Source organism: Mercurialis annua, linkage group LG1-X, assembly GCF_937616625.2.
Source record: "Mercurialis annua linkage group LG1-X, ddMerAnnu1.2, whole genome shotgun sequence".
Classification (NCBI taxonomy): domain Eukaryota; kingdom Viridiplantae; phylum Streptophyta; class Magnoliopsida; order Malpighiales; family Euphorbiaceae; genus Mercurialis; species Mercurialis annua.
Genome location: NC_065570.1, coordinates 48,088,968 through 48,101,467, shown reverse-complemented (window position 1 = coordinate 48,101,467; position 12,500 = coordinate 48,088,968). Strand labels below are relative to the sequence as shown.

The window sequence follows — 12,500 nt, the reverse complement described above, 5'->3', positions numbered from 1 at the left end:
GTTTGATTGTTCATTTTGAGAAGTCTATTGTATTGTATGATTGTCGGTTTATCATATGAGTTGGTTGAGTTAGTATTGAGTAAGGCTTGAGCGCCTTTAAATTCAAAGTGTTGAGATTATGTTTTAAACATGTTTTTCGGGTTTATGTAATGTTGAATTACATTTTGATTTACGGTTATTATGGGATGGACTTGAGTCTCTCGACTTGTGAGTTAGGCTTGTTAGTTGTTATAACTCGGGCAACTCAAGGAGATAGTGTTTTTGAAATGTTTTGAATTAATAACCATTTAATGAAGACCGAAAATTGCTTTTAAAACCTTGGAGCTCAACTAGCACTCGAATACTAATTGATTGGTTGGTTATGTCTTGTCTTAGTCTTTGATTCAGTAAGTGTTATATGGCTTGTTTGATGACTATTTGTTGCTATGGTCGAGTCGAGTTAGAAATCTCTGGAGTTAATGGGTGTTACACATTGGGGTATTGATTTATATTTTGTTTCCTAGACCCGTTTACTACTCAAGCGATGGAGTCGGATCTTAGCTTTCGAAGCATGATGGAGTTCGGGAATAGTGATCCTGTTTTATGAGTTAATATTATTATTTACTTTTATTAAGTAAACTTATATATTTATTTAGTATATTATATAAACGTTTTAGAATTGTTTTACATACTGTTATAGATTAAATTGGAACGTGCTACTAAATGGGCATCATTAGGACTGTGTGCGCACCGGGTTGTGATGGATAAAGGTAAAAGTATCGATATTAGATCCATATGTGTGGTTAGAGAAACTCGGTTGGAACTCGGCTCCCACGACTCTCATTTGAGGTTTAAGTGCAGTCGATGGTAACTCATTTAGAGCCTAACTCTCGGGACCATTTTGGAGTATTGATTATTTTGAGTATTATATATATATGTATAATGATGTTATTTGGATTTGTGATCTAGAGTTCCATTTATAATCTGTAATGGTAAACTACTATCAATTTTTTCGAATGGTATTAACTTATTAATTGTTTATAATGATATGAACTCACTCAGTTTTAACTGACCCCGTTGTTTTCTCCACTTTCAGGTTTATTGTCGTGGGCGTGGTGTCACTTCCGAACTTTTTTCCTCAGAGGTTATTTTACTTATTTGTACGTTAAATATATGTTTTAAACTCTGAATCGCAGTAGTCGTAAAAGTATTATATGTCTGTTTGTATAAACTTATATTGTCTTCGAGTGAGCTAAATGACATTAAGTTTGGAAATCTGAGTATTGATTTGGAGACTCGGATTGACACCGAGCATTACATTATTGTTATTGATGTATTATTCTATACATGTTGTTGGAGTCTCGATTGCTCCCGAGCATTGATTTTCTTGTATGTTTGTTGCATGGTAAATGATCAGTTAGGCTTGCTATGGGTTTCGGAGCTCACGCCCCCATTCCTTAACGCCGACCACAGCCTATGCTTTGGGGTTGTGACACAACCACTGCAGCAACAAGCCACCACGAGCAATGATTTTTCTGATGGTGACAGAGGTTCGACCGGTAATAACGATTTATGTCGCTGCTCCTCCAGCAACAACACACTACAATAAAAAACGACATACTCCATTTTCATAAGATTGAGTTGTTGTTGGAGTTTGGATTGATGGGTCTAACTCATGTTCAAGATCAACTGCTGCCATTCTAAATTGAGGAGGCCGACTACAGATTTTGTTGTTTAGGGTTAAAAATTTCTGCTTGTTCAAGTTTAATTAGATTTTAAATAAGACTAATTAGAGTTTTAGTTAGGATTTAAATTAGAGTCGTAATTAGTTAATAAGAACTAATTAGGGTCAATACAGGTAAAGTAGGTGTTGCACTCTTTTTTTTTTTTAGCATATGAGTGGAAATGATACGGTTTGGGCAAATTTTTGAACTTTTTTGACTGATTTTCTTAAGAATGACTAATTTAAGGGGGTGGATTGATCCTTTGTTCAAAAATATATTAAAAGTTTAGACATTTAAATAGCTAATTTAAAAAAATCAGACACTATTGATTGATGTAATTTTTCTAAATTTAAAGATACATATTACAATATGACAAGTTAAAATATACTATTAATTCTTATGTCTAAAAAAGAGTCCAAATATAAAATTTAATGAGAGAATAATGTAACTTGTAGAAACTTTAAAAACCTTGATAATATTTAGAAAAGAAAAATCATGACAATAATTCTGTGTCTGATCCAAAAATCAAAATTGTCGAACTACACATAAACGTTCTATAATCTTTTAGAGCATCTTTAAATACACTTCTCTTTGGACTTTAATATTATTAAACTTTTCACTCTACTAAAGGCATAGTGAGTAACTGATCCAGACGAACATTTGAATGAATTTTGTTTTTTCAGTGTCCAATTTTGTAGTCTTCAAAAAAAATTCCTCAAAAGAGCAAGAAGCATGGAAGAATCACAATAATCTGATTACAGAACGTTAGAAAATCGTACTGGTACATTCAATCAAACCTTCTCTCAACTACTTGAAAACTTTGCTCGCACTTGAGTTGAAACATGGGTGGCTAGCGAACAAGTTCACATTTAGTTACCTTGCATGAGCATCAAGCCATTCAGCACTTGAATTGCTGCTTTCCGTAAATTTCAACAAAGAGACGACAATCTAGTTGGTAACTAAATATTCTTTAGCTGTGCTAGGCCCGTAAGTAAAAAACAATGTATGCTCGGTGTCTACGGAGAGGTGAAAGCTTAACATTGTATGCCTTCAAGTTGCTTCAGGCACAAGAAAACTGAATACCGGCTGCAGGCCTTCACCACGCAATAATTCTACACAAAACTTCCAACTAAAGAATACTCAAAAAATTCAAATAATCAAACCGATGTTTACCTCTTTCCCTTTCCTCCCTTTCCTCCTTTTCCTCCCTTTCCACTCGTTCCAAATTTTCCTCCCTTTCCACTCGTTCCAAATTTTCCTCCACTTCCTCCCGCTCCGAACTTTCCTCCACTTCCTCTCGATCCGAATTTTCCTCCACTTCCTCTCGATCCGAATTTTCCTCCACTTCCTCCTGATCCGAATTTTCCTCCATTTTCTCTCGATCCGAATTTTCCTCCATTTCCTCCCGCTCCGAATTTTCCTCCACTTTCTCTGGTTCCGAATTTACCTCCATTTTCTCTCGTTCCGAATTTTCCTCCACTTCCTCCCGCTCCAAATTTTCCTCCCTTTCCTCCCGCTCCGAATTTCTTCTTACCACCAGGACCACCTTTGCTCTTCATATGAGATATTTGGTTAGCCTTCTTCTCCCTCTCCTTGCGAACTTGATCAAAACTTTTAATTTCTGAATGCACATTAGCATTAGGCATATGTTGCTGATTCCTGCCCCCTTTGAAATTCCTATTATTTCGCCGTAGATGCCGATCTCCTGCAAATTAATAAAAAAAGTCTATTGTAGGAAAAGCTGGCCATATAACAACTAAAGGTAATTAACAACGTGGAGCATAATGGAGTTCATCAAGACAATTATTGGATGATATTACAAGACATCAATAAAGTTGGAATTAAAATTTAAATACAATTTATTTTTGAATTTACATTCAGTGGACAATAAACGCCAAACTTATACTTTTTTATCAATTAGTTTTCTGAACTTGTTAAATTTGACCAATTAAGCCAAATTTTTGGTCAATCAGCTTCCTTCAGTTGTTTTAAAACTGATACATTTAATCTAATTGATAAAAATTAACAAGTTAATTAAAGGGACTCTTTGGAAAAATAATAATGATCCTGGTGTTAATTGTTCATTGCGTGCAAGTTCAAGGAGCAATTTGATAATTAGGTCTTGGGATTAATATTTATTTGAATTGTATTAGACGACATCAATTTAAAAGCAACAGTTGCTTTATTCCTATGGCTGACAAGAAACTGAGAAAGGATGCGGAAGAAGGAATGGTACAATCGGTAAATGAATGTACAGTGCGCTTGACCACCAATACCGTAAAACAGAACACAAAATTAAACAAGGTCAGAATACAGCACTAGGTAGAAGCATTCATATTCAGAAAGGTACCTGAGGAGGTCGAAGTTTGCTCCGCATTCCCTTCATCTCCAGTTCCTTTAAGATAGACTTTTCTATGTGATTGTTCTTTCCACTTCTTGTATATCCCAGTTTTATTACCTTTTACTTTGGCTCCACCTTCTGTCTTTATCTACTCCCAGTAAAAAAAATAGAGTAAGAAGCCTAAACATGGACTATATTATGCAGATGCATCAATCAATTATGATGAGGATGGAGCCATAGGGAAAATAATAATTATACGCGATTCAGAGAACAGACGAGTATTTTTTCATGATATGCAGATAACTTGTGCTTGATCTATGATCTAAACATATTTAAAGAAATTATCTTCTGCCAAAACAGACCTATAATATTTAACTAAAAATGTTTAATCGTGTTTAAACAGGTTAAGCGTATTTTATCCGTTTAGACATGGAATTAATCATGTCATAAATGAGTTAGTCCGTTTAAGACACGAACCTATTTAGACGAAACTCGAACTGACTTAACTCCGTGTCAAAGTTTGTCTAAAGTTGTCAGGTCAACCTACAAATGCTAATTCACAAGTGGACAGCTATAAACCCAAACTACTGCCCCAACATTTTATGAAGTGCAAAATCTTGAACAATTGGTAAAATTGAATGATATGGCAAACATTTTCTTCCCTTCAGCTATATATTATAGATTATTTGCCTATCATCTAAAATGGAGAAATATTCACTACCGTTAAATTAAGCTAAAATGACATAATAAATAGTAAAAACAATTTGAGGACATCAACCAATGCCTTGTTGACAGATCTATTATTTATACATGCTGAAAGTAAACGAAAACAAAATTTCACTACAATTTTCACTTGATTGCATATTTGAAAGTTCAAAATTATCTTAAAAGGACAAGCAATAGAGCCATTTGCAGAACTACAAATTTCTACTTACAAGAATTAGAAACCTTCAATATGAATATATATTAGATGCAGAAATTAACAGTAAAACCACATAGTCCCATACAAATGCCAATTCAAGAAGAGGTTAAAATAGTACCTTTCCACTAGCAGTAACACGATCACCATTGTTTAATTTGATGTACTTTTTACCCCTCTGTCACCAAATGATGAATGAAATATGAGATAACAAAAATTAATGTGCATAAAACAGCTACATAACTTGCCATTTAAATATTTCAATACCTTATCCCAGTGGTATACAGTTTTCTGTTTCTGCATTCCCCCACTATCATCTGCAACCAGATCTAGGACAGCTGCTTCCAACCTAACAGGATAATTTCCATCAAATAGTGGGGAAAAATAGCACTTAACTATAAACTTAAAAGAATCCATGTCGCACCAATCAACATACAACACCATTTGACAATATAGTACGTAAAAATTTTACCTATTTGATCCATAGCCTTCATTAGCTCTCACTGAAAGACCTGCCTCAGTATGCTATGCATAGTACAAAATTGCAACTCAAAAATGTTAGCCAAAAACAGCGATAACAAGGATACTTTTCTTTTACCAAGTAAATGAAAAAAAAAGTCTCCTATACAAAAAGGAAGTGCAACAAATGCGAATTATCAATACTAATCATAATTTAATGAAAATAAAAATTCTTAAGATCTAAAAGTGCACAATATAAACATTTCCAAAGATTCCTCATTATTATTCAAGGAATGTCGATGGTAAAGTCACCCGCATGGGATTGTTTTAATTTTTAAGTATCATAACAGATTGAAAAGGTGGAGTGGACGTAACATTTTTTAAAAATCTTATAATCAAGACAAATGAAGTGTTAAATTAAAGAAAATGCTACAAGAAAAAAACGAACGTAACAAGATATTTGAACGTACATGATTTGTTGGTATTGAACTTATGAAATATTCCTCATCTTTGAAACTCTTCGCCTTTCTTTTAGAACCACGAGCTTCTGACATCCAAAATAAATCACTGACATTCAATACTGAACTCAACTTGGCCTAATTCTCAAGTTAATTGGGGTCAGCTATATGGATTCTCTTTCTCCATTCAATATTAGAATAGAAAATAAATTACTTCTACTAATAGACATTCAATTTCATTATAAAGGAATGCTTGAAAGTCACTGGACCTTTTTTCTCCTTTTCGTTTGTATAAATAACTTCAGGTTCAATTTCCTGTGGTATCAAAAGATATGCCCAAGAAAAGATTAGGAACATATAAGTATGCTATAACCAATGAATATCAACTAATTGTGCATACATTATGCAGCAAAACTAAAACCAGGTGAAAAAATCAAACTATATATGAAGACATGTTATACCCAACAATAGAGTGATAAATCGATATCTGAACTCCTAATTCTGTGGCTACGCTGGGACAACAAGGATTAAGGCCCCACCTGACTCGGGTCAGGAGAAAGTCAAAACCTTACAAAAAAAGGATCTTTACACATGTTCCTAAAAGCCTCCTTAGGGGAATCATTACAAAGAGAGATTGTATATAATAATATAATGATATAAATATCACTTTCTGTAAGAATCGCAGGTAGTTAATTGTTTCATGGTGTTAAAATTGAGTGATATAGAGGATAACAATAGCTTGCATTAACGATTAAGAACAATGGCTGCAGTTCAAGTTGCAACTAACATATTTACCTTTTCCTCCTGCTTGTTAGACTGCTGCCGGTGTACCAATTTGATGACCTCCTCATGAATAGCTCTTTTCCTCTTCATGACATCAACCCGTTGACCCTGCAATTAAAACATATTTTCCAAAAAAAGCTTCATGCACAAGAATATGATTTTAAATAATGAGAATTATACACACATTGTGTTCCGATTAATTTGTGTTTATTTGGAATTTATAAACTAAAGTGAGCAAACAAGCTAATAAAGAATAATTAAAAAAAATCTCAAAAACGATTAAGATGTGCAAGAATGGCGAGTAAACTCGGAAAAACAAAACGGAAAAGAATATTATGAATAAAGAAGAAAAATTAAGAGGAATCAAAGAATTAATTTTTAGAGCATCTTCTTTAGCTTCAAGATAAGTGAAAAAGAGATATTCAAACATAAACTAATAACTTGAATAGCCTACGCTATATCAGATAAAGACATAGAATAGAGTAATTGACCCAACTCCAACAGTTGTAGCCTCAAATTGAGGAGCGTTTTTCGTTGACTCACAGGAATAAGCATTCAAGTTCAGATTGATAGCGGTTTCACAAAGATATAATATAATGCATAGTTAACAATGAGGTAAGTTACCTGCAAATGCTTCGACTTAGCAGCTTCACCTTCAGCTTCCAATATAGTCTGCTTGGGTCTAGGACAATCAAGGCATTGTATAGTTAAGGTTATCCAATCAAGCAAAAGTCGTCCATTGTTGAAAAAATATATAGACTCACCTGTATGCTTTTAAGCGCGCAGAAAATGCAAGTGCAGTTAATTCACCATCTCCCATAACATTTTTAAAAATTGGATGTACACCTTCATGGGGCAAATCCTTCGCTCTTCTAATGGACTCCTTTGCAGGTAAGGGTTTTGTCTTCGTATACAACCGAAAAGCATTTGTACAGGATTTCTGCAAGTAAGTCAGTTCTGCAGATGAATCGATAATTTCTCGAACTCTATCTGAAACAAGATCAAGAACCGTCTGAGGGAAACGTCCATAAATAGTTTCTCCATTTGCCATTGCTTTATCAATCTTCGTCATTGCTCCATCCATGTCCTTCAGAACTTCTTCCTCAGTTGGCGCAGCCCTTACTGGTTTTGAAAGAAATAGATGAAGATCTAAAAGGTAAGGCATATCTTCAGATGTCATAAAAGAGAATGCTGTACCAATTCGACCTGCCCTAGCAACTCGCCCTACACGGTGAACAAATATTTTCGGTTTTGGAGGGAAGTCCCAGTTAATGACATTATCAAGTAAGGGGATATCAATCCCCCTAGCTGCTACATCTGTTACAATCAACAACATAGTTTTCTGTGCCCTGAACCTTGATACATGAATCTTACGAGCATCTTGATCCATATCACCATAGCATACAGAAGGAATAATACCCTCTTCTCTAAACAAAAGATTAAGGCACTCCACATGATGTTTTGTGGAAACAAATATCAAGGTCTGCTGATCAGAACTAATGTGCTCTCTTACTAAATAAAGCAATGCTGCATATTTTTCCTCCTGCCTTAAGGTGAAAAACATTAACTTCAAATCAGGGCTAATTTTACTATCTACATCAAGCCGAAAAAGCTGCGGATCGCGAAGGCCAGCCTTAGCAAACTCCGCAAGGGCACTAGGCAAAGTTGCACTAAAAAGCAAGGTCTGTCGATTCTCACTCAGCTGGGTTAAAATTTGATGCAACTGCTCAGCAAAACCCATGCCAAATAAACTATCTGCTTCATCAAAAACTACATATTCCACTGTCCGCAATGACATGTCATCAATCTCCGATAAATGGTGCATAAGTCTACCAGGAGTTGCAATTATGATATCAGGACTCTGAGCTAATTCCTCAAACTGACTTTCCATGCTATCACCACCAACCAGTAAACTAGTCCGAAGATCTGCAACCAAGATAATAAAAAAAAACTTAAACACTCAATAGTCACAAATGCACTATCACCGTATCACGGATTACATAGTGTCCGGAAAATGCAAGAATTCAACATTTTTTTGTTCTGTTATTTCTAATTAGTGAAATCTCATCTTTAAAACCTTAGAATTGCTAGAATTCAATATTTTCAACATTTCAGCCTGATTTGAAACTAATCGTTTGCCCAGAATTCGACATAGTTGAATCGAATTCTTGCAAAAATGTGTCATATCCCAATGCTCACACTGAAAACAATTTTGCCACAGTCCAACTCAGCTAAATTCTTACACATGACATATCCTAAACATATAAAATGACTGTTTAATTTCCATATCAATCAATTAAATCCCAATTAAACAGTAAAACATAATGTAAAACAATTAGAAGAAAAGTAAGAGAAAAAGAACTAACCAGTAAACCTGCCAAGCTCTTTAGTAAATTTCAAAGTCTGCAAAGCCAAATCTCTAGTAGGAGACAATATGAGAGCTCTAACACCTCCTTGTGACACGTGTTGTCGTAATCTCTCAAGCATAGGGATCAAAAATGCCGCCGTTTTACCAGAGCCAGTACGAGCCATAGCAACGACATCGGAACCGGAAAGAATGATAGGCATGGTCTTACGCTGGATAGGCGTCGGAACACGGTAGCCTTTACGTTTGATTCCGTTGTAAACATTTGGACTTAGGTTTAGTGACTCGAATCCTCCTGATTTCGCTTTCTTTTTTAGCTTTATTTTGTGTTTTAGCTCTGCCTTTGAGGTTACCAATGGATCTTTTCCCCAAAACATTTTTAGGGTTTGAGGTTTGTAACTGTAAAAGTTGCAGTGGAGAGATTTTGAGGTTGAAGACGATGGTGTTATGTATTCGTTGTAGGGCTTTTCTGTGCCTTTGCTTTGAAACGATGCCGTTTGAATCAGGGTTTTAGGAGAAGTAGACAAACTGTTTATTCTATATTGGTCTCTCAACTTTCCACTATGATCAATTTGCCCCCTCTTCTTATACTAAAATCACTCAATGAAAATTCTTTTTGCCCCTTGTACTTGTCACAAAACATCAAATATGATTAAATTTGTAAAAGGAGGTACCTGTAGTTTTCAAAAACGTATACATAGCCCTTTTAACTTGTCTTGGGATCGTTTAAGCCCTTCAAGTTTTTCACATGGAATAGATAATCCCTTTCTTCTCACACCGTCATGAAATTGCAATTAATTTGATGACATATCTGTCACACCTAATTCGATTCTTTGACACCGTTAATGGGGATGTGCATCGGTTGATTCGGTTCGATTTGAAATATGCCAAAATCTGATAAAATTAATATGTCGAAAACCGAATCGAACCAAATAAACTGAACCCAACTGAAATATTTAGCTTGGTTCGGTTTATAAAATTGAGTTTTGGCATGTAAGTAGCACTTGCTAATATCTATAAAATTACTGCTTGTGAGCCTATTTTCATCACAAACATGCTATTTTTTCATAAATTTAACCTATATACATAACCTTCAAAGTTTGAATTCACAAAATATCCATAAACATTAAAATTCATAAATATTTATAAACATTACAAATTCAAATTCATACAAAACTTTAAAAGTTCTTGCTGAGATACAAATTCAGCAATTTAGAATGTAGAAATTGAAATTCAATAACTTTAAATGCAAAATAACAAATTCTAAAATTTCAATATCTTCAAAACAGCAGCTATAATACTATACTAGTACATAATCCTTGCGTTGCTTTCGGGATAATTGCTTTAAAAACAGAAATAGAAATCATAGGTAAGATAATAAAATATCTAAATAATATAACAAAGTATAATCACAATTACAAATATAATTGCAGTAATTAAACCAAATCCAAAAAACGTTAGCTCTAGATTGTAGTAATAAAAGAAAACGAAGATTAAAAATATTGACAGAACGGCATGCACTGAAGTATTTTGGCAAACAAATTGCGAACATAGGTATGAGATATTATTTACTCATAACATTACGATTTACTATAATTTTATTATATTTTATTACATTTACTTACCTAATAAGGTTTATTTTATTTTAAAATAAATAACTTTTTATAACAAAAATTAGTTGTCTACATGACTGCATATTTTACATGAGTCGGATATTAAAAACACAATAAAGCCCCTATTGTCAATTTTATATTTAATCATTATAATTATTTATTTGTTATCTTTTGTATTTATTAAAATTTAAATTCTCAAATTATTATCTACCTTATAAAATAAAAAAAATATTAGCTGACATAAAAAATGTTTAAAATATATTTTATATATATAGTCATAATTAAATTCGTAGCATGTTGCAATATTCCAGTTTATGTTAAAATTTATTATTATTCCTTTATTATAATATACAGTTATTAGTATGCCAATAACAATTTAGTAGCAAATTTATTTATGGAGTGGGCATAAATGAAGACTTTGTCATCCATGTAAGTCAAGCCTTGCAAGTCTGTGACATATGCACATCTTGTTCATTCAATTTAAAAGACATTTTAATCCGTTCATTCAAAAATTGGATCGGGTCAAACATTTTTTATTCTCGCCTCACTTTGTAAAACAAAGAACTCTTCTTAATTCACCCAAATGAACAAGACGATATGCTCTAAAGAATTAAACCAAGGAACACTGAGGAATGATGGCCATAGTTTAACTGTTTCGTAGGATGGTTGAGTGCGCAAGTTCTCTTCAGTGTTATTCGATTTGGTCTACCCGATATATTGAAAACACATAAGCTAAACCATCGCTGAGAATTGTTAGGGAAATCCATACGGACCGAAAACGTTACAGATTCAACGGAACACATCGGAGGTCGTAGGTCCAAAATATTATACACAAAGCTGTGATCAATGTAATTATTTTATGAGTTTATTTTTTCTAGCCCATCCCCTTGTTCTTCAAATGATTCATGGGCTAGACTAAATAACTACAACAAAACACTAACAAACATAGGGCAAGTTCCTTTCATTCTTTTTCCATATATAGTTATTGACCATGATACTTGTTGTATTCTTACCTAATTAATACATCGTCTAAGAAATTTGAACTGAAGACATGATGAAAAAAATTGATTTTTTTTAGCAAAACCAAGATTTACTGTAAATATTTAAATGTGTTATATGCATTTAAATTTATATAAACAAAAAGAAATTGCCGACCTTGAGAAGAAGACTTGCAATTGAAAAAACTAACAATTGTTTCGTTTCACACCCAATTTATATTGGCTAGTGCAGGGGCATCATGGAGAAGCAAAAAAATAAAATGTGGACATGAAGAAGCCACAACAAATAGCATAGTACAACCACAATTGTCAATAAATAGATGGACTATTTGAGCAGCAAAACTTCATCAATAAGCAACACAAATCCTCATGTGTTTTTGTTTAAATCCAACGGTTATAGATTAAATAAAAATCTCACAGTAAGTACATGACAACAAAAAGAGCTGTGTTGTACGAAAAGACAGGAATGTTCTGACTGTAATAAGTTAATTATTCATCCATTCTTAAAAGACTGTCGTTCTAAGGAAAAGCACACAGATTAAAAATATAATTAATATCTACTAAACTTCCCAAATTACCTTTAATAAAAAGTCTTGTTGACAGAAGTAGAAAATCCATTTACTGTTTACAGCTTCGTGACCTTTTGCATTCTTTACCACCATTCATTATAATCGTCCACTTTTTCTACTACCGCCATTTTCATCTTGTTTTGTGCCATCTTTTTTAAATTATCCTAAAAATGCTTACTCTCCCTTCATCTATGGGTTTTCATTTTTTGAAAACAAACATGTAATGTGATGGAGAAGACAAACTGTAGAATACCTCTTAGAGAAATTGACTTGAATAATGAAACTCTAAATG

At 33.6% G+C, this 12,500-nt stretch overlaps 1 protein-coding gene across 1 annotated transcript; it reads right to left on the bottom strand.

Moving 5' to 3' along the window:
• Window positions 1-2,362: 2,362 nt before the first annotated feature.
• Window positions 2,363-9,513, bottom strand: LOC126656844 (putative DEAD-box ATP-dependent RNA helicase 29). Its single transcript, XM_050351469.2, has 11 exons — window positions 9,030-9,513; window positions 7,428-8,589; window positions 7,288-7,345; window positions 6,676-6,771; window positions 6,150-6,195; window positions 5,893-5,969; window positions 5,436-5,488; window positions 5,231-5,312; window positions 5,085-5,141; window positions 4,054-4,192; window positions 2,363-3,408 (listed from the first exon to the last, which is right to left on the bottom strand). Exons 1-11 carry the CDS (start codon window positions 9,403-9,405, stop codon window positions 2,873-2,875), a joined length of 2,682 nt encoding a protein of 893 aa, XP_050207426.1. The 5' UTR covers window positions 9,406-9,513; the 3' UTR covers window positions 2,363-2,872.
• Window positions 9,514-12,500: the final 2,987 nt, after the last annotated feature.

Bases quoted from the DNA above. Each gene is read 5' to 3' on its own strand.
- LOC126656844 (XM_050351469.2), bottom strand. From the start codon at position 9,405: ATGTTTTGGGGAAAAGATCCATTGGTAACCTCAAAGGCAGAGCTAAAA. The intron at 6,772-7,287 runs GTAACTTACCTC...TTTTAATTGCAG, and splicing joins CTAAGTCGAAGCATTTGCAG to GGTCAACGGGTTGATGTCAT. The intron at 5,313-5,435 runs GTAAAATTTTTA...TTATCCTGTTAG, and splicing joins GAAGGCTATGGATCAAATAG to GTTGGAAGCAGCTGTCCTAG.